Genomic DNA, 26,760 nt, shown 5'->3' with positions numbered 1-26,760 from the left:
ATCACAGTTACAGCAAGACACTCAACTCTAACTTCTCTCTGTGCTATGCAAAAACGGTGTCGAAAAATGCAGCCGCTGACCTATTTTGCACTTAGCACGGCAGTTAGTAAATCCATCTGTTTTTAAAGCAGAAAGACTCACGTGCGTGTTTTCCCCAAGTATAAAACAGCCGACAGGGGGTGCTCGCGGTAATTTCTCATTCCATCACGCTTGGTAGAGGCTCTCGGGGGATAGCCCTGCCTGGCTGCCTGTCAACCACAACCGGCTCGAAGGTAGAAAAATTGAACATATATGAATGTTATTCTGTTTCACTTGACTAACTCGTAACTTTGCCAAAGCTGGGAGTGAATGTCTTTGTGTTACAAGTTGTCTGTCGTTTGTTTAGAGTTTACGTTAGCTTGCTAACAGCTAAATAGTTAGCTTCGACTGTTTAGCTTTAGCCTAGCCTCTCAAAGCCTAGCACCTTGGCTGTCAAACAGCTGTTTGCAGTAGCACCATATTCGTTACTGTGGTGATGATGTTGAGAGATAAGCGACCGCGGCGGCTAGCCAGTGCGCCACAAAAGGTTGTTGTTATGCCTGTTAACGTTAGCTTAAGAGCAAAGCTAGCTAGTGTGTGAGGCGTCCACTGGTTGTTATAACTGTTACAGCTCAATGTCACCAGCTTTAGATTAGCTTCATCTGTCAACAGTTTGTGCTTCAGTCAGTCGAGATCTGTGCAGAAGTATGCACCCATTTACAAACGAGTCTTATTTACTTGATAGCCGCTGTGCACTTTGAAGCACCGTTGTTAGTCATCTGATGTCAACAGTGCACTGTTCAATAGGACAGGGGGATAGAAGGTGCTTTCTACTCAGCTCGGCTCTTGCAAAAATGTTCATGTTGTCTAATTGTATAGCAAATTATTCGAGATGAGTATTAAGTATGTATAAAGGAAACTGTGTGCATTTATACTGCTAACTTTGAATAACCTGGGAAAGGTTAAACGGTTTAACTGTATTTGCATGTTGGGGTGTCAATTTACCCATAGTGCACATTGTGCAATCATCGAAAAATATTGGCTCCAGTTAAGGTTCACATGCCTGGTGACTAGATTTGTGCTTCTGTTGCTCCTCATAGATATGAGGGCTTAAAATAGGTCTATGTTAAATGGTGCTCTAGGGGTTTTTTATTTTTAACGGTAAACAAAGGTTGGAGGTCAGTGGTAAAGTGTGTCACAGGGACAGAATAAGCAAGGGGAGAGGCAGAGTTACTTGTGTTTAACAAGTAGTGTTTTATGTCACTTAATTTCACTGTTCAGAGCTGAAAATGTCGCTTTGGAAATGTTTAATTTCCCATTGAGCTAAGAGCTGCAGGTGTACTTCAGTTTTGTCAATCATTATGGATAAAATAGGCAAATTATGGTTGTATTTGTTTTTAAGAAAAAAACAATAGAAACACTCACAAATATTAAATTGGCAGGATTTCAATACTGTGTATAGATTGAGCAATCTCCTTGAGTAGTGTGGCAGTGTTTTGTGTTCCTATAGTACTGCCTAAAGGAGGCACATGTTTACTCTGACTTTAAACTCATTGTAGTGCAGTGGGTGGGTACAAAGTGAAGAGTGAATAGAAAGGCGTGGTAAGTGTAGGTCTAATCACCTCTTAAAATACCCTGCAAGCATAGATACAGAGGCTTGTACCTGTCAGCAACAGCAGAGCTGACGTTAGCCCAAGGGAACAACAGTTACCCTTTGTTGTCCTTGATTGCCCCCTCACAACTTACCCTGTTGTTCTCTTTAGCAGAGTGCTGCTACTACCCTTGTTGTGGTCACAGGTTTTAATGGCCTTGGTTTGATGGGAGCATCAGAGTGATGGTCTAAGCGCTCACAGTCACAGAAGTGGGGAATGTTGCGCTGGACTGTGCACCTAGAAGGAGGGCCACGGAGAGTCAACCATGCTGCTGTGGCAGTGGGTCACAAGGTGTACTCCTTTGGAGGCTACTGCTCCGGGGAGGACTATGAGACACTTCGTCAGATTGATGTGCACGTCTTCAACACAGGTATGTGGTAAGTGTGTGTGTGTGTGTGTGTGTGTGTAGAGATCAATTGTTTCATTTGTAAAAGTGTTTAAGTTAAAAAAATATATAAATTAAAGGATATTCTGGAAAAAGACTATATTGGTGTTTATGTAAAATTGATTCATTCACTTTTTTTTGTATCTTAAATGGGTGGGGAAAAAAATCTATTTGACAGGCAGGACAGCACTTCTTCCCCCCCCCAGTGTATTGAGAAAGGTTAAACTGTTGTAATTTGTTGAATGTGCACAACTTTACTGAAAACTCACTCAGGTTGGCAGTTAAACCCCAGCTTTTCGTAGCGGTTTGCAACAATTTTTTTTTTCCAGTTGTTGTTTTTCAGTTGCTATCAGACAAGCACAGCTGTTTTCTTTAAATGGGTTAAGAGAAACACCCTTAACTCATTTTGCATGGTTTTTCCCCATTGTGTGGTCAGCCACCTGCTTTAGGGTTTTACGACTTCCCAAAGTAGATAGAGCCTACCTGCTATTGGTGTATCATGAAAAGATCTGTGGAACTAATGCTTTGAGTGTAATGGAAATGGGACCTCTTTAACTACAGTTTCCTGCCATCTTGCTTTGTCCTCCTTCCCCCATTGGCCCATTTACTGCAAAGACTGATTCAAATTTTTTTTTCTGTTCTTGATGGTACTTTTTATTATTAAAGTGATGTGAACTGTACTGAAAACTCACTGTGAGAGAGTTGTAGGCACGTTAACAAATTTTACATTTTTTAGCTCTCAGAGCAAGAAAGATAATAAAATAAATTACTGACTACCAACCTAATATCCATTTAAAAAAAAAAAAAATATGCGAATAACTGAATTTGTAGAACTTCCTTTGTAACGCAGTAAGTATCAAGTAAAATTTGTCAGGCAGCATTGTTTTTGTGTGTGTTTGTTTTTAATTGAATTTAAAAAAAAATGTTCTTTCATTAAGTTTTTATATTTTATTTTTTTAATAAAGGAAAATGTTTACTTTTTGTGTTTTTTAGTGTCATTGCGCTGGATGAAGCTGCCTCCAGTGAGGATTACAGGACTTGAATGTGCCCGTGAAGTGCCATATATGCGTTATGGCCACACAGCTGTGCTGCTGGATGATACTATCTACCTCTGGGGCGGGCGTAACGACACAGAGGGGGCCTGCAATGTGCTCTATGCTTTTGATGTCAGTAAGTAGACCCTCGTCTAACTCGTGCTGCTGAGAGTTTCAGGGTGTATTTCCTTTGAGATGAACCTGTTTGAAGTTAAAATTGTGACAACAAAAAGTAGAGGAACTGTTTTATATTAAGAAAGCTGTAGCACCTGCATGCGTGTGATAGTTTTCCATTGCATGTAACGCAAGTGCTCTGATCTCAATATTGAACAACTGCGACTGCTTCACAGATACTCACAGATGGTACACACCCAGGACTTCAGGGACTGTTCCAGGGGCGAGGGACGGCCACTCTGCCTGTGTCCTGGGAAAGGCAATGTATATATTTGGAGGATATGAGCAGCTGGTGAGTTTGATTTTTGATTTATTTTTGCTTACACAAACTTTCTCTGTGAACATTAAAAATGAATCTTTTTTTATTTATTTATTTTAGGCTGACTGTTTCTCCAATGACATCCACAAACTGGATACCACTACCATGGTTTGGGCACTAATTAATGCCAGAGTGAGTTAAAAGTCGCTAGCTGTTGCTTTTCAACCGTTGCTGGTTATTCCTTGACAGTTTTTCTGTATTGAGCATTCAAAATAATTCTCCTAACAAACAAACAGGAAACCCTCTCATAAAAAACAAAGATGACACAGCTGAACATCAGCAACATAAGTTATCTGTTGGTGTATTGGCATGTTATAAAAGCAGCTCAGTATGGAATTTCAAAGCAGCTTCCTGCTAGGAAAGTTCAAAAAGCCTCACACTGGATTATATACAGTCTCCTTTTAGCAAATACTATTTTTGTTTATGCAGTCAACATGCTCATGTGATTAAACGCTTGTAAAGTATATTTTAGTCATCATATGACGGAGTTACTGTGGATTAAGTCAATCCATTCAGTTTTAGTTACAGCCATGTTGTCAGTAAGGAGATTGGACTGTGGTGCTTACAGATTTAGCGGTGCATGTGACTGAATAATACTTAGGATTGCATTCCTCTTTAGGAAAATGAAAACTTCTGTGCTGTTACTCACTTGCTTTTTTCCCCCTTTGAACTTTGGGATCATTTAGCGTTTGTATTTTTACATTTGCATGTGTAAAACTCACTTTTCAGTATTGGTTCTGGTATTCTTTCAACCATGTTAACGATTTACAAAGCCCCCCTGTCTGCATAAAGTTCATGGTTAGACATTGGCAGCACATTCCTGAAAGGAAGGCTTGTGAAAGACTTTGGCATGACTACAGGGCAGTGACATGTAAAGTGAGTCGAGGTTTGCCTCTGTTAGAGTTGGTTGCAGTATGTGAGAGCAGGTCCTGTTTCAGTCATATTTCTGGTAAAGTTCATATATCTTGATTATGATTCTGTGTCTTGCTCCAGTTAAATTGTTTACACTATCCCAATGACTGGGCTGACTGGACACCACTATCCCTTTGAAAAGGGATGGTGGTGCCTGGGGGAGGTTTGGGATTCACTGTGGTTTTGTAGTTGGAAAACTGATCCACTAGATGGCAGTGTTTACCTGAAATTGCTGTTTTTTTTTTCCTGGGCGAAATGCCTGAGATGGTTGATCATTTATATGGAACGAATGAGCTTCAACACTGTCCCTTATATTGAACGTAAGAATTGTTTCTGACATGTAATGGTTTAGTTTTGAATATTAGGATTTTTTTCTTATCCCAGGGAATAAGATCTGGAATATTTTAGGAAGACGAATTCCATACCAAGGCTTATGATCAACATAACTTGATGAAATTTTAGATTTAATAAAGACAGTAAATTAAGTTTTACCAAAAATGTTCTCAATAGCTATAACTTCAGTGTCTGAGTAGACTGCTCTGCTCTCTCTTCACTAAAACTTTGAGTGTGGAAGAGTTTAACAGTAACATCGTGTGTTGTCTTTGCTCTGCAGGGAACTCCAGCACGCTGGAGAGACTTCCACTCGGCTACCATCATTGGGACAAAAATGTTCGTGTTTGGAGGAAGAGCAGATCGTCTTGGTCCCTTCCACTCCAACAATGAGGTCTACTGCAACAAGATCAGAGTATTTGACACAAAGACTAACTGCTGGCTGACCACCCCTTCAACACAGCCACTACCAGAGGGACGCAGAAGTCATTCAGCCTGTAAGGCACAAAATACGCGCATAAAATCGACTGTGTTATTAGACCAGTATCTGATTAAATTCTTTTAATTTGAGTTCTGTTTGTTCCAATATATTTACAGGCTAGGTGCTAATCTTTTATATGCATCTATGTGTTGGATTAGTGTTGTGAGAACAGTGTTGTCAAATATAATCTGCCAACGTTATTCGATTAAACAAATCAAGGTACTTTATCTGGGTCAAGTGGTTCCTTATAGTATACTTCAAATATCATTAATCTGGACTTTTTATTTATTTTTGAAGTTTCCTACAATGGAGAGCTGTACATATTTGGAGGATACAATTCTCATATGGAACGACACTTCAACGACCTTTGGAAATTCAATCCAGGTAAGTCTATATTTACATCATTTAGATTTGGAAAACCTGTCCTGTTGCTGTAGAGCACTGCTACTAGAGGGTTTAATTCCTGGTAGCTTTATTTTTTAAAGAGTTCTTTAAATTCCACCCTGACTATTTACCTCAATACAAGAAGTGCAGGACTAGCTTGTGTTGACCTACTTTTCTCATTTCTTCATGCATAAATAACCGGTCCTCCTCCGCTGCATAATTGACATTTGCGTAATGGTGATTGGCTGCTTCCTTTTTCACCACAAAGTTGCTTTCTGTGTTTCATGTTTTGCAACACAGATGCTGGAATGACAGCCCATTCAGTTGCTGATGAATGTTACCTGATTGCATTTCAAATTGGTTTAGGAGGTTTTCTGGAAGAAAGCCTCAGGCTCTTGTTACATGCTAAACATAGTCACTGATGAAGCAACACACCTGTGGTAAACTCGTTGTGTCCTAAATGGTGTTAGATAGCACTATATTATCTGATACTATCTTTGTGTCAAGAAATAAATGACAAAGGTAATACCAGGCACTAGCTAAAAGTCCATTATTTTAATTAATTTATGTTTAATTGTCTCCCAACTGCCATTTCTAGTTGTAACTAGAGAAAACCATTGTGACAGCAGTTGCACATGGTGTTGAATCATATTAAAAGTAGATCATTAATGTAGCGATGTGTTGGTAAACATTGGCAGGGAATTTGGACAAGGACAGCCATAGCTGTTTTCTAAACTCTTCTCTAGTTTATTTGAGAATTTGGTCTTTTTTTGTAGTGGATATGATCTTATGTGCCTGTGCTATTTAAAGCTGATTTCTTCAGTTGCCATCTAAATGTGCTCTGCAGTTCGCTAGGTGGCAGCACTTTAATTTTAGTCATAATTATCTAAGGGTCTGAATGGCCTGTTGCTATAGAGATGCAGTGATGCTGTTTGGGTCTGAGACAGTTCATCCTTATATGGAACAAGTGAGTGAGCTTCAACATCGTCGCTTACGTTGCATGCACTTCATAGAGGACTTGTTTCTATTTTTGAAATGTAAGATTTTGTGTTGAAGGTTAACCCCCCCTGTCTCTTTTTATTTTTATTTCTTTATAAATATTCCTTTATCTTAGAGCCTTGTGGTTTAATATTTTTAGGAAGCTGAATAAACAGCAGGCATAGTGAGAAACTCTTCTAGTTTAGCTGGTATGACGTAACCCTGTTGTAGTTTAGATTTATTGTGCTGCAGATACATTTCCAAAGAAATCTCTCATTGTATCTATGCCCATTCTTTTTATCCTTTTTATATAAAATATAACTTTTAATATAATCAAAATTATTTTTGCCTTGTGTGTACACACTAGAAAACTTCACATGGAAGAAAGTTGAACCTAAAGGGAAAGGCCCATGCCCTCGGAGGCGTCAGTGCTGTTGTATGGTTGGAGATCGAATCATCCTCTTTGGAGGAACCAGGTGAGGCACAAAATATTAGTACTTGACCTAGATTTGAACTTCAAATATTTATTTATTTTTCAATTAAATTGTCATCATTTGTCAATCATTTGTATATTTACATCTCTGCCAAACATTTTGTGTGTGCTGTACTCATTAACTCATTCCCTAATTCAGAAAGAAATGCATGTTATCAAAGTTTGCCCAGACGTTCATGTAATGACACAATGTAATAGACACATGGATGTCAGAGTCAATATGATGGAAACTTTGTATCGATGTTAAGATTTTGAACATTTACAAAAAATCTCCCCCCCCCCCAAAAAACATAATCAGTTTACCTGGGTTCACCTGATAAACTCTGAGTTCACAAAAAGACAAAAATCTGGTCCGGTAGCCTAGCACCTGAGAAGTCCTTAATAATGATGTGTACACCATCTGCGCTGGTGAAGGTTTCCAGGCAATTAGAGTCTAAAAAAAAAAAAAAAATACATGTCTTACCTCTACTTCTCAGGTTCATTTCAGAAAATGCACCAAAGGACATGAAATTAAGCATGGATGGACTTCAGTCGCTCAAATTTCAGTTGTTCTTTCAGGAAAAATCACAATGGCTCCTCATTGCACTAAAGATGACTGCTTAAGTGTTCTTTTGTGTCCTTGCCTTCACAGCTCTCATAAAAAACACTAAATATGGGCTTTTTGCACTCAGTTTTTTCAGTGATTGTCTTTAGGTGGGTGGAGGGGGTGGCAACTTTTTGTGCATCTGACCATTTCAGGACAGACGACAGTCTTCTCTCTTCAATATGCCAAACACAGTCTGGATCCTGTAGATTGCTGTCTACAGTAGTGATAACCAGGGGCTTCGTAGCTGGTTAGGTGCCGCTGAGGTGGTGACGTTCTTGTGATAGGCCAGTAGCCGCTGGAGTAATGAGGTAGCTTACAGCATCGTTCAGGGTAGTCCATGTCCTGGGGTACTGTTATCAGCAAGACCCTGTTATCAGGAGAACTCCACTGGGATAACCTGATGGTAGGATCACAAGGCTGTGGATAAGGCTACTTTCAGACCCTCTACGTCTACGTGCCCTGTAGTTTTTGAGCCACTGACTGTTGCTGGATGTGTTTTGTAAAGCTTCACTTGCTACCACATTGTGCTGTGCATCACACCCCAAAACGCGTACGTGTGACACACATTTCAAATAATATGCAAAAGCATAATACAGAAGAGTTGTCTCTCTAAATTTGTAATCATTAGATATTCATGTAGTACTGAGAAGCTTATAATGAAAATGACAAGCTCGGGAGGAGTCTTAATTTTTGAAGGTTATCCTTTGTTTAGGTACTCACTGGGATTAGTCCAGAATGGAGTCATGATTTCCTGTTCTGAGCAGATAAGGCTGGAAAAGGGAGTGTCACTGAGCTGATGAAGGGTGCAGAGGAAGAAATCAAACACTACATAATATCTCTGACATCCTGTTTAAAAGCCCAAGGGCACAGAGGTTAACATATTCATGAATCTATCTTTAGAGAAAAACTGCTTTGTCTATTATGTGCTTGGTAGTTGCTGTGTTCAAAGTCTGGAGAGGGGTTTTCTGTTACTGTAAAAATTGGAGCATTATCCTCACAGGCTCCAAGTAAGTTGGCCACACAGGTTCTCTTGGCCAGCATTGCTCATTATTTTGTTTTTGTTATTTTAGAGCACACTTAAGCTTCTTACACGCAGGAACTCCCATAAGCATTTGCACACAAACACCATCCAAGCAGACCTAAATTCTTTTTCGTCTTTTGACTAATAAAGTTGTAATTTTAAGATTTGAACAGTGTTTAGGCTTTGTCTTGACTTGCATTGATAAAGACTAGCCTGATCCAGTTTCATTAACTAATTACGTTTGAACAGTCCCTTTAAAACCAGCACCTCTTGTGTTTATTTTTGCACGGCCTAACAACATGAGGGCTGTTAACAGGGCTAGAAAGTTATTAGTGTCTGTCTCAATGCAGTTGACGAATGCTTGCACAGGCTGCCATGAATTATTTGCTGGACACCTTGCTTGTGTTTGTTGTGGGGCTCCTCATTTCAGTAGATCTTCTGAGGAAATTGTGTTGAAATTTATAGTCCAAATGTTGTTTTCCTGAGTTGGTTGTCCTTTCAGACTGATCTTAAACAGAACCCCTCTGATATTTATTCCCAGTTTATTTTACCTGCAGGAATTTGTTCAGAATAATTTATCACTTTAGTGAAGGACTGTTAAACCATTAGTTCAAGCATGACTGCTCTGCTTTCCAAAGGGTTGTGCTTCAGTCGTCTTGCAATATGCTAAAATGCATTCGTAAAATAAAATGTAGGAACAGCTGAATGAGACACACTGCTGTTAGCTTAGAAATTCCAAGTGTAAGTAAGATTTGAAGTCAACAAGCCTGGTTTACTCTAATTTGGTGCTGTTAAATTTGGATTCAGATAATCCTTTTTAAGTGGAAGATACCTCTATTTTCATACATGCTTTCACTTTGAAGGTAAATGAGCAGACTGTGTGTGAAAGACGGGCTGGGCATTAGTGGCAATGTGTTGAGTACCACTTGCGTCGGTGTAAACAGGACTGCTGAGCTGCAGAAAGGTGCGAAAGTCTGCCCCATCTCTGATTTATGACCTTAGGGAGCATTCTTTCTCACAGAGTGCAATTTGATATACCCCCAGTGCCTCTGCTACACTCATTTACTGAGTTCTGCTCACTGCCCCACGAAGGACGACCCGTGCATGACCAACTCCACCTGTACCGACCTTCACCTATGCATACAAGCAATGAATAGTTAAACCCTGTAAATTTTGTTTTCTTTTTTATTTCTTGCTTTTTTCTTTTCTTTTTTTCTTTTCTTTTTTTTTGTTCCCCGAGGAATGAAGCGCAGCTCAAGTTGAGTTGCGTATGAAGGCAGAGCCACACAGTGCTCATGTTGTCATTGTTGGCTCTCTTCTCACTGTGTGTTTAATTTCTTACGACAAACCCAGGTTGAGCTAAATCAGGAAGCATTTCAAGCCTGGGAACAGGGCATCCTATGAGGGGCAGGAAGTGAACAAGGACATGACAGCTTGGCATGCTGGGAACAGACAGCTCGGAATCTATGAAGGGAAATCTGGCACAGGCCTCTGAACTACTTGGACCTGATGTGCATTCATTCCAACAATGCTTTTAGGGAATGTATTTTTACCATGACGGCATTCATTCATCTTTGAATGATGACAGACTTAAATTATCTGTGTGTTTAAATGTTAATCTGTGATTGAAGGCTTTTTGTAATTGCTTGATCCTTGTTGTCCTTTGCGCCTTTTTTAGTCCTTCAGCACCTTTTTGTGTATACTGCTGATAATTAGTTTTTTCAAAAGCAGGTATAGTTTTCATACACCTAGGATGATATTACTGTGCATAAGTAAGAGCAGGTAATACATCTGACTCTTACATATTTCAGAGATTACAGAAACCTACTTATAATCTGTATTTACATTTACAAATCAAATACATGATGATAAATATAGTGTGAGTGCAACTCAAATAGTTAATAAAAAAATAATACCAGTGTCAAGATGATATCTAATAAGATGAAAGTGAGGTGTATGTTTTTCTTCAAAAATAACTCCTTCATTAAATGAACTTTTTTGTTGATTAAGGAGAATCATGCAACTCCTGTCTTGAAACTGCTGGTCGTGTCTCCACAATTGGGTGATATTGAGCAACCTGGGATATTTTAAGGCCTTCAAAATCTAATTTTCCCATTAATTTACTTATTTGCATCTGAATGTCAGTGCTTAGATATTCTACTGACTTATGTATTTGGACACTTAGTGCCTTTTCTGGTGGTGTTTGCATTTGTCTGGATGTCTTCACATGACTTAGTGAGTCACAGCTCTTGTTGGGCTTACGTCAGCGTGGTACACACACTCTGCTGTGCCAACCTTAACACATTTGTTCCATTTTGGAAATATGCAGAGTCACTTAGTACATTTAGTAAAGATGGAAAGCATGCTGACGCCATTTCTAACATTAGGATGGAAAAAAACAAACATTTTTAATATTTCTGGCTTCTGTCGAGTCATTGCACTGGATGAGTGGGTTGAAAGCTCTAAATATAAGACTCTGGGTTTGAATTACTTGATTCTAAAACTCAAACAGATCGGAGTCGTCTGATCTCCACTGAGAGTGAATTGCTGCTTTACGTAATTAGCAAGCGGGAGACCACATAGCAGGTAATCTTGCTGGTAGCCAAAACATTCCAGCTCCAAACCTCTAGTTTAAGCTACCAAAATCTCACTGGGATATTTAATCTGTGTGGAATTTAACAGCTCATTATAAAACTGCAATTTGCTGAGCCAGAGAAGTCCAGGGGTTTTTGTTTAGTAGTCCAGGAAGGTCAGAAGCCTGGTGCCTCTATATCTCGGACACGGCTGAATTGCGCCTTTATCAATAGCTGAAGTGGCAGCTGTTACAATAGACATCTGGTTAAAACGTGACTTGTTATCACCCTGGAACCTGCCTGTCTAAATGTTAGACTCAACACAGCATGGGTCTGAGAAATGATAGTCCTCTCTTGCCGGGTATTGTACCAAAACTAAAAAACTCTGCTTGAAACTTTAATATTTTTAGCTTCATTAGGCTTGCTACAATGCCAACTCAATATCTTAGATCTGCCAGAGTGGAAATCGACTCTATAGATGCACGCCTGTCAGCACAACAGATTTTGATACCACACATGTTGTCTTTTGGCCTTTGGTGTCAAAGGGTACCCTGCAGAGTTTTCCTTTATTATTTGTCTGTGTGTGTTTAGTATTCCTGAGACAAAACCTGTCAAACAGCGAAGGTGACCCCATCAGGATATGGGGCATACCGCGCGTGGCAGGACAAGACCTTGGGGGAGCTCAGCTACACTGTGATTTACTCTTCAAAGACAAGCTCATGATAGTATTTCATCTGCATCTTAACCCTCCTTAACCTGCTAACGGTCTGTATACATTATGGTGTCGTAGGGGTTGAGTGTTGCACAGCAGCTCAAATAAACAGCCTTACACAGATGATGCATTGTGATGCTGTTGTCCATGTCAGTAGACATTTCTAAATAGTAGTATTTTTGAGTTAGTGCTGTCATTACAACTAAAACACCTCTGTGCTTTTTGGATTAGTAGAATAACGTAAGACTAGCAGATTTCACGCATGCACAACATACCTTAAATTTAGACATTAGAAGATGAGCTTGCACGTATGTCTGCATCTGAAATTTAAATGCTCTGTGTAAGTCTCTGCAGCCTAGTACAATGTCTGTTTGACAACACGGATTTACACTCATGTGAGAGTGGTGCTGGGAGGAGGCCAGGGAATTCACTCGACAAGTGTTACTTGCCTCCTGCACACACTACTCGGGCAGGTCTGCCATGTGCTACATGTGAGGGGAAAAGACAACTCTGGACTGTGATCCTTCTTACATTGTCTGGAGTTTGTGCTGAAGCTGTTTAAGTAGTAAATTACAAGAAAAGCCCACCAGTCAACTTGTGTAACAGGATAATGTCTGATGTTTTAATCAGCAAGTCGTGTTTTAAACAGTGCTGCTTTACGTTAAAATTGATATTTCTGGAAAATGGAGTACTCTTATAGCAGTACTATAAGAACTAATTGCTCAAGCAGTGCACTGATGGAAAGTTAACCAGTGAGCTAATACATGTTATAATGATCTATGAGAACTGTGTTTATTAGTATGTAAATGGCAGTGTATCAAAATCAACCAAATAACCTATTTTTCCAAAATGAATCTGGCAGTTAAACATTTGACAAACCCTTTGAGAACCAGTTATGTTGAGAGCTGTGAGAAATGCTTTTTTTTTTTTTTTTTTTTTTTTTTTTTATAAATCACCCTAATTTTGCTAGGTAGCTAGGTTGATAAGAACCTGTCCTGGGACCAAGGGACCAAATTACTAACCACTCTGACTTTGCAGTGCCTTTAAGTATTATCACTAAGTGCAATTATATTTTATCTAGAGAGACTGAAATTTGAGTTGCATGCTTCATTAGGGGTTGGCATCTCTTCTTTCTAATCTAAAGTCAGTTATTTGTCTCACTGGGAGCCAGCTACAGGTTGTATCTCACCCTCTGCATGGGGTATAGGTCTGGGCAGCTCTATGTCTTAATCCAGTGTCCAGCCACTGCCCAGGAGGGGGCACAGATAGCTGGGTAAGACGAGTTGAGACAGCAGAGATTAAGCCAAAAGCATTGAATAGAAATCTATTGAGCAGTGATAACCAAGACCATTACAAACTCTTGCTGGAATCTTAACAATCCTTTAAATTCCTATTGGATAATGTCTATATAGATTGTTTCATTACATTTTAAATGCTTTTGCTTTTTACCTTGGGTAAGGTTAATAGATTGCATTGCCTATACTCTTAATGTATTGAATTTTAATAATTTTTAGCTTGTACTGTTGTCTGAATGACAGTAACAGTTAAAGCTTTTTTTTTTTAAAACAAATATAACCCACCAGTGAGGACCTGGGTTGCCCATCATATCAGAAGTAATTTTAAAATGTTGAAAGCGCATCACAAACTGTTCTCGCTGCTTTCATGTGTTTTCAGTCAAGGTGTTTCAGCAATAATGTGTAAGTCTGGCTCTCCTGATAAAGTCCTCTACAGGAAGTTGTAGTGGATGATGAGTTCCTGTGAATTAGATGGTTCTGATGGACCAAAGTTCAATAGGAAGTGGAGAAAGGAAAGGGATGCAGATCATATCATTCCCAAGAATGAGGATATGCCCAATGAAGCCACTTAAAACATGCTTACGACAGGTCAGGTTCCAGGTATATTGTTGACTCTATTTGTTTTGAGATAGCAGAGGTGTCATTAATAGAATTTCTATCAGATCCAAATCTTTTCTTTGCCACTTCGTTTTCAGTGTTGGTTCTGAAAGTAAGTTGCAAAAATTGTGGGCAATTAACTTCTTCGACACTTTGAAATAGTCCTCGGCTCTTTGGTGTCTCTTCATTAGTTTTAGAACTGTAGCTCAACTCTTTGTTCTACACTTTTGAAACCTTGGTGTGTAAGATAATGAAGTGGAGCAGGTAGTGCCTTGCTAGAGAGGACCGGCAATTAGGTGATTAGACGCCCTCATTGAGTGTTGTTTGAAATAGCACTCAGTGTTGTTTTAGTGGGGGGGCGGCATCACTCAGGCCTCATTCAGACTGGGAACCACTATGCTGTAGGGGGAGGAGCACTTTCACACATGGTGATACTTTGCTGATCAAGTAACAAAGTGGCCCATCAAACACCAGGATGCCACATAAAGTCACACACTGTGACTTTCCCGTTTCCGAATAGTGTGTCAGACAGCCATTATTGCCGCTGCCTCCATAGTCTGCTTCAGCCCTTTCTCTTTGTTGTGACCCATAAAGTATTACCATTCCCTAATTTTCTGCTGAATTTCACACCCTGACTTGCATTATCCACGACCATCCAAAGAAGCCATATCCCAGTGGATGCAATCTTCATCTCTGTGGTTGCTCGTGTTAAAACATTCCCTTATCTGTACTCTTTCACGCGTCAGCATCCAAGGCCGATGCCCTCCCTACGGGTTTACACAGTAGTTCACAGCTACTGCGGGGTGCTCTTTAGATAGAGATGTTGCTTTTCATTACTTCTGTTGTGTAGCCAGGTTGCTGATATTTGTCCATTCCACACATGTGGTATCTAAAACTCCCAATTCACTGAATATTTCTATATCATACTGTTTCTTACGTTAAACAAATGCTGTTAGCTGGCTTAACTTGAGAATGATGCACTTAAAAAAAACAGGAAACTGTTCACTGAATACGGCAATGCCACCCAACAGCATGGTGTTTTGTTTTTTTTTTGTTTGTTTGTTTTTGTTTTGTTTTTAGGATGTTTGGGGGAAAAAAAAAAAGAAAAAACAAACGGCTGTAAGACTGATTTAATGAGTCATATCAAAGCCATTTGTTTGGTTAAAATTAATCATCAATACTAATTATCACATGAGGGATGTTTGTGCTAATTTAATTCCGGTGGCAGTTTTAAAGTTTCAGGTAACTCACATGTGTGTCATACATTAAAGAGAGTGTTTCTCACCACTATTGAAATGTACCCTTTCAATCACCACAGTAATGTTAGAGCTTGGGTGAGTATTCTGATAAAGGCTCCTACTTTAAGCCCGGGTGGGTCACCTCCTCAAATTCAAATTCAAATTTTATTTGTCACGTACACAGTCATACACAGTACGATATGTAGTGAAATGCTTGGACAACTGCTCGTGACCTAAAGAAAACAAAAAAGGAAAAGGCTATGAATAAGATAGGAAATAAATATGAAAAATTAAAAAGGGTAAATTTAACTAAGAAGGAATAAAATATAAATTAAGGTTAAAAATGAAATAACTGTACAACACAAATTAGAATGAAGGGTAAATTTAACTGGGAAGAATAAGATAAAATATATAAATTAAAGTTGAAAATAAAATAACTGTACAACAAAATACACAATATAGAACTATATAAGAATGTATGAAGAAATATAAATATAAATAAATATATACACAATAACAGCAGCTGTACAAGTATTAACCGGAAATGAAGAATATAGTGACCAGTGTTGTGCAAAAACAATGTCCAGAAAGTCCAGTGTGTGTGTAAGAACCATATGTGTGGGTCAGTACTGTGTGGTGGTGTGATTGAGAGACCGTATCGCCTGCGGGAAGAAGCTCCTGGGGGGCAAGGGGCGTAATGACTTCCCCAGCTGGCCCCCTGGGACGACGGAGCTCGTGCTCTGCATCTCTCGTGGCTGCTTTAAGCCACCGCCGTGTTTGTTTAGGGAAGATTAGCAACGTAAAACCCTTACAACATCCTGAACACGGAGCGAAAGGAAGATGCGATGGAGAAGACAGCAGGAAAGGGTGAGAGAGATTGATGGGTGGTGGCGAGACGGTGCATTGAGATCAGCAAGAGGATGGTTCAGGGCAAGAATGAAAGACGAAGAGAGTGATGAAAATCGTAAATGCAAAAAAACTGCAACAAATCTGTTGCCAACAATTTTATTTATTTTTTTCTTCCTGTGGTAATGTCTGGGTTGGTTGGACACATGCCAATCGCTAGCTGGTCCAAAAAGCATCTTGATTTTACTCTTAAAACTTGGCTTCTGCATTTTACACTTTCTCCTTAATGGTTCCATAGAACGCAAACGGCTTGGTGAATTTAAATGTAAAGTGTAGTTTTATCTTCTAGATGAGTTTTATTGTTACATTATGAATATAAAGCAGTCGTGTGCAGCATGCATTTGGAAAGCTATATGTACTACCTTGCTATATGTGCGAATAAATCTGAACTGACAGGCTACATTACCTAGAAAAGGTAATTAAAAGAATGGTTTAACAGGTATATAGTTTGGGCTTGTTCAGCTGTGGTGCACCAGGTGTCACAGGTGTATGTGCTTAACTGTGGCAGGAAACAGATGTGCAGTGATATCTATGGCTGCTCAGGTCTGGGAGACTATCAGCATTGGCCAGTCTGTCTTACAAGACTGCTCCACTTCCTGTGGACCTAAATCATGCAACGCATGATAAGGAGAGCTGTGTGAGAGCTCTTATTTAGGATAGTCTGTGGCTCCCTGATTATGGTCCCAACTGATTCATGTAATAAGATAAATAACTGAGAGTCCAATGCTGGAATTCTATGGTGTGTGTCGCATTAAGTAGTTGAGTAATGCTTACGGTCTTTGTAAGCTGTGTGAACTGTGCTCATGAAAACAGGAAGTTTATAGAATCGCTCTAACCCTATTACTTTTCTCTTTACAGCCCCTGTCCAGAGCAAGGAATGGGAGATGAATTTAACCTCATGGATCATTCAGACCTGTATATCTTAGACTTCAGTAAGTACTCTTGTCTTTATTGGTATCTCTCTTAGGATTCTGTGTTGTTGCAGATAATGCACCCCCCAAGCAATTTTTGACTCAATGACATAAAGAAAACATTAAGATGATCTCAAAGGAGTCACCAGAATCGATGAACTGTGTTATAATCTGAACCTGCACCTTCATGGTTTAGATGTCATATCTATTTTACTGCTTTAGTTCAGTCCTGCTGCTTTAATAGTGAATTATCTCACAAAATCCACTGTACTGCTTCTCAACAAAGGGGTTGGCAGCAACTGGCTGGTAAAGTGCAGGTTCTGCAGCTAAAAAGACAGTAGGTGGTCTCCACTAACTGTTACAAGAGTTAAATTTACAAGCCTGGCTGCACGCTTCCAGAGTCTTTACCATTATGAGTACTTGCTGAGCTAAGGGTTTGTGAATTTTATTCATTTACTTAAACAAAAATCCTACAAACATATATTTTGACTTTTTTTATATTATACATATCAAAGCAGCTCAACAAAATAAAAGTTAAAAAAAAGGCAGATGTTGTAATTAAGACTGTTTTACCTGTTCAACTGATATTCATCCATTTATTTCAGCTAATTATAGATTAATTAAACCAAAATACGGTTTGTCATATGTGAACGAGATATGATGAAGAGTTAAGGACATAAAATCCCGGGTTTTTTCTCATTACCCACTCTCGTGTGTACAGGGACATCTCTGCCAGACAGCTGTTCGGATTGATTTGTGATGCGTTAATTAAGTACAACATTAATTAGAGCCCTACGGTTTTTGCCAGTTGAAGCTGCTGCAGTTAACATCTTTTCTGGCATAAACTTTGCCATATGGCCAAAAACTCAAATTCAGACTTGAGTACAAACAGAAGCCAATGCTGGTCAATAACTGTTGTGAATTGTACAGCAAATGTTTGTCAGGCAGCCCACAGATAACTTAAAAGGGAATTATATTGACTTTTCTGTTAAGATGTCAGAAAAGCAAGCTAAACAAATGATTGTTTTTAAAATAAGATTTGGGATGTTTTTTTTTCCCCTTCTCTGTAATAAATTATGAAATGACTGCTTTATTTCTGACCAGACCTAGTATACTTGGCCTTGGCCCTGCACGGTGCTGTCAAATGCGGCACTTCCGTCTCTTGGACTACCAAATATGGCAATATCCTGCCTGCACTGGGGTAGCCTGTAATGCTGTCAGGTCACAGTTAGGGTTTGTGTAGGTGGGCTTACACAGGGACCTTATGGGACTGGCAGTACCCAATGACAACCCCCGTGGCCTACGCTTCCTCGTGCCAGTCACGTTCGCCTTCACACTGTTTATCACTGAACATATGGTGGAACAGCCTTTGCCGATGATAGTAAATGAGAGGGAGTTTGTACGTATTATTAGAAATCTGGCTTTTAATAAGATGATTTGTGTACTGAAGTGACTTCCACACTCACGTCATCATGTCCTGCTTGTTCTCATACGTGAACACTTGCTTTATTTTCTTTATTTTTTCCAGCTATTGATTATTTTTGCACCCTTCCATCTACAGATTCTTTAGATCTGAGCTGCCTGGCTCAACTTTGAATTCCCACAGCTGAAATTGATATTAATAGCTTGAGTATGATTAGTGCCACTGATCATCCTATGACTCACTGCACTCTCTTTTCAGGCCCTAATTTGAAGACTTTATGCAAAATAGCTGTCATTCAGTACAGTCTGGAGCAGTCGGGACTCCCACATGATATCAGGTCAGATGAGCATCCTCCTCTCAAACATTAGCACTGTTTTGTCATAGAGCTGACATATTGTTGTTCGTGCTGTTTTTATTATGCCAGTCATTGTAGCCACTACTCAGTCTCTCTCTAATTAGGTTGTTTTTCAAAAGAGGCAAATTATGATTCATTATCCTTCATTTAACTAGTGGCAAGTTTTACTCTGGCTTTTGTCTGACTTGGCTTAGGTCCTCGCATGTAGAAATCATAATTATAGATCTAAATGCATAAAGGTTCGAGTACAGAAGTCAGACAGCCAGGAACCATTTGTATAGTGCTGCTTTCAGTTGCTTCATTGTCTGTGATCACATGTACAGCTTGTATAAGATCCTTCCCTGTGATGTAGAGGAAAGGCCAAAATACAAATGCAGTACATGGTGTGCAGAGAGTACCTATTCAGCCTTTAAAGAACTGAAATTAACAATAAAGTGGACTACAAAAAGTAATTTCACTACTTTGTCCTTGGAAATTAAATATAACAAAATCTTAATGCTAAAACTTTATATCTTTGAGATGATTAACAGTCATTAAACAACTTCAGGTGTGGTTACAAAGTAGCAACATAAACTAATCAAGTGAAAAGTTGGCTTTGACTTAAATTACTTCTTGTCCACCTGAAAGGTTTTGAAATGGTTTAGGATTGCTTAAAATTAATTAATTAAAAAAAAAAGAAGCTTAGACAGTTGTGCTTGATTATTTAAAAAAAAAAAAAAAATCTGACCGTGAAACAAGCTTCTGTGCCAGTTCAGCCAGCCAGCATCCCAGTCACCTATCAGTCTAGTGATGACTCAAGGTGAAATGATTGACAATGTCCATAATCCTCACTGTGTAGAAAGAGAGCTTTCCAAGGTTTCTTATGAAAGACCCTAAATGGTTTAATTTAAATGAATAAAGCTTATGAGCCTTTGAGAAAATGTAGCGTCTGCTGAAAGTTTTTTTTTTTTTGGTTCCCCCCTCCCACTGTGTGCACCCTGTTTGACTTGGTGATATATAGGAACGTCATAGTTACACCACACTGCTCATGGAGATCATGACAACATGAAATGCTATCGCAGTTCTTCTAGTTGAATATCCTGCACAGGAGTTGGCACACAAGTGTGTAAAAAGTCTTCCCCCCCCCCCCAGCATTTTGAATTAATAACACATAATTTTCCCGTCTTGCTGACTGATATCAAATTGTTTTGACACATGACTAGCAAGAGACTCAATTTTGACAGCACTACTTTGATTTGTTGTGAGGTTGTAATGGCAGGTTTGGGAAGTTTTAATAGCTGCATTTAAGCCCATGTTTAATGCATATAAAGGTAAGATGCATTAAAATAGACTAGCTGTCAGAAAATGTGTATATATAAATTGCAGAAAAGCAAATTAAAGTACATTACTGTTCCCCTAAAACCTTAATTCATAGATTCGGGCAAGCTAATGGAGATCATTAGGAAAGGTGTTTGTCTAAAATTGAGGACTTCCACTAAGGGGATTTTCGTTACACGTGGACCCCCTGGAACCTGATACTAATTACTCCTCTTAGCCTCTCATTTCTCTTGCACCGTCACTGCCACCTTGCATGTTCCCCACTTTGGTGTTTGCAGTTGTGTTTCTAACCTTTTTAGAGGGTTTTCAGTTGGGGTCACAAGACTTTGGTTAACTCCTTTTGCCCCTCAGTGGCATCTCCAGGTCCTGTGCCAATCTCCCCTCTTAAACACACATGTGCACAACAAAAAAACGAACAAAGCCGTTTGATAGGGAGTGAGTGTGAAACCAGACCCAGTGATAACAATCTGGAGCTCAACCTCTGACCTGTCATCAGGTCAGCACTAGACCCTGTTGTCAGCTCCTGCTCCTGATGCTCATGTTACAGCGGGGGCCACGATGTAGCCCCTCACGTGGGTAAGGTGGGGTCAGGGGTCCAAATATAAACTACTTGATTTAAAATATAAAAGGATTCTGCAAATATAAAATTGTAGACAGCTTAGCATAAGGCTCAAACCTGCCCATTTCAGTTATTTTAATAACTGAACTATAAAATTGTGAGCTAAAGAAGCTTAAAAGCAAAAAATTAAATCCAGCATGAACATCATGCCTATTCATATTTGGCACTAATAACTTTGGGTTTTGCACTGGTGCACTTTAAAATCAAATTAATTGTTTGCTGGTGATTACTAAAGCTTTTTTGTTTGTTTGTTTTTTGTTTTCTTTAACGTCAGGTGGGAACTGGCAGCCATGACAACCAACAGCAACATCAGTAGGCCCATCTTCTCCTCCCATGGCTGAAGAAGCTTAAAAGTGAAGCAGAACCCAGACTCTGTTTCAGGACACTGGGCTTTTATCTTTCTAAATCGAGGACTGTTTTTGTATAGTCTGGATCCGATTTATTTTACACATTCTACAAGTTGAAACTTTTACTGACCAAAACATCCCGTATCAGACTCCCTTGGACACCACCGGCTTTGCCCTGTCTGGGGATATTTTAGCCCTTAAGATGGAAATCGTTGATGCCTGTTCACCTTTTTTCTCTTCTTTCTAGCCTCTCTAGAAATTCAATCAGCCTATGATAATCATAGACTTCTAATGTTAAGCACAGGAAGAGACAAGAACTTCAGCCAAAGGTTTTGAGAGCTAACCTCTTTGAGGATTGTCATCCAGATGTCACACTCATACAAATGTGAACCTTCTGTTTCAAATGCAAATGGTTATTTCACTTGCAGCGTTCTCTTACTTAGCCATGTGCAACTATCAGGTTCGTGGGCAGATAGAGCTGGTGCATGTTGAATGAAAGGAGAAGATTCTTTACCACAATATTGGAATATGATCGTTACAAAAGAAGCTGGTTTTCAATGCTTTGCCATTTCCCTTCATTGTAATTCTGTCAGTACCCTACTTAAGTGGCTACAAGGTGATTTGCAAGGCAGCCAATGAAAATGTCTGCCTTGTAGAGTGGAGTGCTTCTATCTCCCTGAACTGCATGCATCATTGGGCCTTTAAGATTTCCCATACACTGAATCACTAAAGGAGGTGTTTTGCAGGGAGGTATTTGTGTTCTTCCAAGAAATGCTGTAGTTTCACTAAAGGGTTCACCTGCCCACCCCCCTTTAATATGTTTTACAGTGCCAAACGTGGAAGGGAATCTTGATGCAAAGTGTGCGTGTAAGCTAGTGGTCCTCGCCCACCTCATTTAGTTTACTTGTTGTTGAAGAGATCATCTGATATGCATAGTGTAGTTTCTTTTTAGAGACAATCCCATAGTTTAACGATGTGACCCTCTTATGTTTGTGCATAATGACAGGCAAAATTGCAGATGTTTTAAATGCACAATGGCTGTTGACAGATTACATGCCACACTGCTTGAAAATGACTTGGAAATTCTCAAATTGGACATTTATTTAGGTTGTGGGTTTTTACATTTTATCTGACTTTTCAAAACTTGATTGGTGATGGGCTTTTATTTAAAACAAAATAAATAAATAATCACAGCTTCACCCACATTAGTGAATGAACAAGGCCGTTTCATTTTTTTTAATATATATTGTCAACAAATTCCCTATAAAGACCAAAACAAGCTGTGTGTCTGTGCAAGGCCTTTGTTTCCACTGCATGCTCAGTAAACCCACATGGCTCTGATGGTTCTGTCACTGATACACAGATATAAATTTTGTAGGTTGGGTGATTTTTATTTTATTTTTTTGACAACAGTAGTGTCTCAGACAATCTTTGATTAAAATTTAATACATATTTTTGGTTTTGGCCTTTGTTGACAACATCAGACTTAATGAGCATAAATTCATAGGTGATAAAGTTATTTTAACCATGGTTTTACTTTAATCTGGTCCTGGGAAGGAAATGCCTGAGCTAAGGTGGGATTGGAAGCTGTGTAGCCACACACTCGTGAGGATGTTTGAAGTGCCGGTCCTTGGGACCAAGTGTTCTGTTGCTTTCAGTCTCTGATTAGCTGGTCGACATTTAAAAAACCAGCAGGGCTCTGGGTCCCAAATATTAGCGTTTAATAACCTACATCCTAAATATTTACAACTGTGTCATATAAAGCAGTGTTCTTAAAAAACAAAACCCCCAATCTTAAACATTTAAGTAGCTGGATAAGTGCACTATAGCCATGGGACGTTTGACCTGACGGAGAGGAGATATGTTGATGCTGCGTTTGCCTAAACAGACTTCAAAGTTTGGGGCATTTGGTTGCTCTAACCCCTTTACAGACCTGTGGTGCCACTGAGACTCTGTCACTCTTAGCCCCTGCACACGCATGCATATTGACACACTCTTGATATTCCTCAGATATTTCTTTCATTTGTTTTGTGTAAAGTTTACGGGTGACATTTTTAGTAAGGACCTAAAATTAATTGCACCATAGTGGGATTAAAAAAAAAAAAAGTACCTGCATAACTTTCCTAGATAATAGCCACTCTCTTTCCTCCACATAATGAAGTGTCCTGCTCCACCACCCAAATATTTTTGCGTCACATGTTTAATTGGTTAGCGTCATTTTACTTTGAGTTGGATTTACAAATGAGTGATAAGCTTCTCGTGGTTACGCTTGCTTTACCATCTTTTGTGTCGCGGACAGAACCATGATAAAGAGATTGTATGCAGAAAAAGTTTTCATACCAGTAAGTATATCTTGAAAAGTTGTTTAATTTAAAAGCAACATGGTTTTAAAAACAGAACAAAATCTGGAGTGTGTTTGGATTCCTTTTACGACTGTGGGCTCCTGTTGCTGATTTGTTTTTATATATAATTTTTTTTTTTTTTTTTTTTTAAAGTGGGTCTCTGTATCTGGCAAAGTTGGTCAGGACTTCCTGTGCAATATGCTTTATAACTGTGTCAATAAATCTGAGACAGTCAAAGTGGTTACTCTTTGTATCCATTGATTTCTAAAAGTGTCCAGAGTTGTTGTCATTCATATACTGCTCTGTGGCAAAGGTGTACTGTACACCCTTTTAATTCTAAGGTTTTACCCATCAGGACCCAACAAACCATTTGGTTCTTAGCAGGTCTTAAAATTGAGTAAATGCAACCTCCGATGAACAACAAAACATGACGCATTATCCTCCGTTCACCAAAAACTAAGCCAAAATGCTCCTCCACCACCGCGCTTGGCACATGATAAGGTGTTTATGCTGATATGCTGTGTTTGGTGTTGGCCAAAACATTAGTTTCTGAGCATTGCCCGATCTGACCGTGGGGTAAATTTGCTAAGGTGTCCATTTCTTGGCAACTGAATGTTTTTCATTTGTGAAAACATTCACACTGATGTGCTGCTTTAATGCTGCAGACCAGCGAGCTCACAAAACATTTGCTTTTATTGAGGTGCTCACACTTCAGCGGCACCTGGCTGCTACATACTGTCTTAATTAAGGCTCCTGTTGATTTTTGAACTTTGACTTTAGCAGGTTTTAGTTACATATGTTGCATCTGTGTTTTTAAATGTCGTCCCTCATACAAATATTAGACTTAAGAGATGGTTACTTTCTTTTTCACATCACTGCACATATTGTGTCATAGGACTATAATAACGTGCTCTTTATGCTTAAACTTTGTTACCTCTCAAGGCCAGTATTTGGCATGTGGCAAGCTGCATGATGCAAACGTGTTCTAAGGCCCTCACCACCTTTGTTAACCCAAGACACTGATTTTTGGGGGCCTGTTTCAGGCAGAGTGAACAATTTTGTCTTTTGAGATCACAGGATGAAGTGAATTTAAATTTACTGTTGAAAGAAAACAATCTTTTATGTTTCTGACCACTTCTCTGCACCAACAGTCCTTTGTCAAAGGAATGGATTTGATCACTAAATAATGAGCATTTCTACTCACTGGAAGGCAGAGCCATGTGTGTCCAGGTTCCACCTCTTTGCTCTACAGACTGATAACTCCCCTTTGAGCTACTGTATATGGTACTTAATAGTTAGCAGGACTTTGAAGCCTCCACTTCTATATTTTCTGTTTCCTGCTTAAAAACCATCCACATCTACCCCAGCCAGCCTGTCTGAGACCCCTCACAGTCTACTCGACTGGGTTACCGCCTAACCCGCTCCCCCCGCACCAGTCTGCAGACTAATGGATTGTGTGTGGTTGCTTTTTTGGTTTCCATAAAATGAGCATCTTGCACTGAGCCTCAGCACCAAGCTCTGCCCCTGCTACCAGTGGTGTCCTGGCAGTCTGTTCCTGTCTGTCACCAGCCCCCTGCTATAAAGCCAGTGTTATCTTCAGTGTTAAGTGCACGCCACAGACGGAGGGTCAGCTTAAAGTGAGGCAGCAGAGACACCCTGTCCCGCCTGGTCCCACCGCACACAGGAAGCAGTGCTTCGCTGGGTCCCCTTTGTCTGGCCCCGGAGCCTGCTTCGAGCTGTGACGCAGGCGCTAATGCAAGGAGACACTCAGCCAAATTACGCTCTAATTTCCCCTCAGGACTCAGACGGTCCCACTGGCCCTTGTGAATTGGACTGAGGATTTGTTCAGAGTGATTTGTTTTGTCTTGTCCCTCCCATATCGATGTCCCGTTCGCTCACTCAAGTTCTAGTTCTCTGGTAAAAGGCGACTAAATTGGGGATTTGAGAATAGAGGGATTCAAGGAGCATGAGTCCTTAGAGGATAGGAGGCATAGCTGTTTAAATACACCCAAAGAGAAACAAAAGTAGTAATTTCACTAATGAACACGAATAAACGTGCAAACTAATCAGCAGTTTCGTATGCAGGCATCACTTGCCATCACTCTCGTCTTAGATGAGTGTGAGAATTTGGTAGACTTCTAAGTTTCTAGTATGCTTTAGTCATGTTTTGTGATGCCCGTAATCTACTCATCTGCTTAAAGAACTAATTTTGTGTGAGCCGCTCAGACTCAGTGCGTCATATTTGTAGACCTGTAGCTTAGTTCCCTTCCAGCAGGGGTTTAATTGAGTGACTAATATGCACGCAGTCAAAGCCCTTTGAAGGCTGCCATAACTCACTTCCTCACAAGTCTGTTCACAGATTAAACAATGATGCACCAAACTGGTTTTCTGCTTCAGGTTTGAATGGCTTGTGACTTTGTGCAAAAGTCTTAAGCCAGTCCCCATTTAGACTGCGGTTGGAAAAATGGGAAATGGATGCAACGATTTGAGATGCGGAGACACAAAAATACTGTATATGATGCGCACACACAGTCTGTATAATTTTAACAAGTCAATATTTAGTATGATCACCTTTGTTCTTCAACACAAGCAAGATTTCTTTGGATGTTGGCTGCCTTTTGTTCTGTTCTCTGTCAAGATGATGCCACAGTGCTTCAATAATGTTCAGGTCCGGGCTCTGGGGAGGCCAATCCACGGCTGATTCTGCTTAATTTTGTTTTTTATCCAGGTGAGCTTTCACTGTGTTGGCAGTGTGTTTGGGGTCATTGTCGTGCTGAAAAATAAAGCCGATACCAATTAGACACTTTTATATTGTGTTGCATGTTGGATCAAAATCTGACTACTTTTCTGCGTTTATAATTCCATCAAATTTGCCAAGATCTTCAACACCACTGGCTGAAATGCAGCTCAGAGCCTGCAGTGTGTTTTATAGATGGCTGGAGACGCTCACTGTTGTACCGTTCTCCTGTGCTTCATACATACATACATACATACATACATACTGATGATCATTAGAAGCGAAACAAATCAAATTTGGATTCATCACTGCATAAGACTCATCAACACTCATTTTCAGTCCAGTTCTTGTGTAATTTGGCATACCTCAACTTTTTCTCCCTGCTTCCCTTCCTTAAGAACGGCTTCATGACAGCCACACTTCCACTGAGACCATTTCTGATGAGGCTTCAGTGAACAGTAGACGGATCAACTAAAGGGCATCTCTCAGGCCTTTTTTTTGGATTCTCTCAATTTCTTAAAGACATGACTTTCAGAAACCGTGCATCTGCTGTAGATAGTCCTCCATTTCCCTAGTTTCCTTTTTTTTTTTTTTTTTTTTTTTTAAGGACAGCACATTATG

The 26,760-nt window shown here is 39.6% G+C and overlaps 1 protein-coding gene across 4 annotated transcripts; it reads left to right on the top strand.

Moving 5' to 3' along the window:
• On the top strand, positions 1-22,512 carry klhdc3 (kelch domain containing 3). 4 transcript variants are annotated; one of them, XM_080869497.1, is made up of 11 exons: positions 9-272; positions 1,785-2,040; positions 3,049-3,225; positions 3,440-3,555; positions 3,643-3,714; positions 5,108-5,321; positions 5,603-5,689; positions 7,035-7,143; positions 16,947-17,020; positions 18,681-18,759; positions 20,988-22,512. In XM_080869497.1, the coding sequence occupies exons 2-11, from the start codon at positions 1,887-1,889 to the stop codon at positions 21,052-21,054; spliced, it is 1,149 nt and encodes a 382-aa protein (XP_080725623.1). In that variant the 5' UTR covers positions 9-272; positions 1,785-1,886; the 3' UTR covers positions 21,055-22,512. The 4 variants fall into 4 exon arrangements, 3 of the variants coding, with proteins under 3 accessions (XP_080725623.1, XP_080725622.1, XP_080725624.1); XM_080869496.1 differs by having other exon boundaries at positions 1,782-2,040; XM_080869498.1 differs by lacking the exon at positions 9-272 and having other exon boundaries at positions 1,596-2,047.
• The last annotated feature ends 4,248 nt before the right edge of the window (positions 22,513-26,760 follow it).

Source organism: Rhamphochromis sp. 'chilingali' (assembly GCF_963969265.1).
Source record: "Rhamphochromis sp. 'chilingali' genome assembly, chromosome: 20".
Classification (NCBI taxonomy): domain Eukaryota; kingdom Metazoa; phylum Chordata; class Actinopteri; order Cichliformes; family Cichlidae; genus Rhamphochromis; species Rhamphochromis sp. 'chilingali'.
The sequence above is the reverse complement of the archived record's forward strand: the minus strand, read 5'-3'. Positions and strand labels throughout refer to the sequence as shown.

What these genes read in the sequence shown, in the direction of transcription:
- klhdc3 (XM_080869497.1), top strand. Translation starts at nt 1,887, where the DNA reads ATGTTGCGCTGGACTGTGCACCTAGAAGGAGGGCCACGGAGAGTCAAC. An exon ending in TTGGAGGATATGAGCAGCTG is followed by an intron (nt 3,556 to 3,642) that starts GTGAGTTTGATT and finishes TATTTATTTTAG; the next exon opens with GCTGACTGTTTCTCCAATGA. An exon ending in GGACTCCCACATGATATCAG is followed by an intron (nt 18,760 to 20,987) that starts GTCAGATGAGCA and finishes CTTTAACGTCAG; the next exon opens with GTGGGAACTGGCAGCCATGA.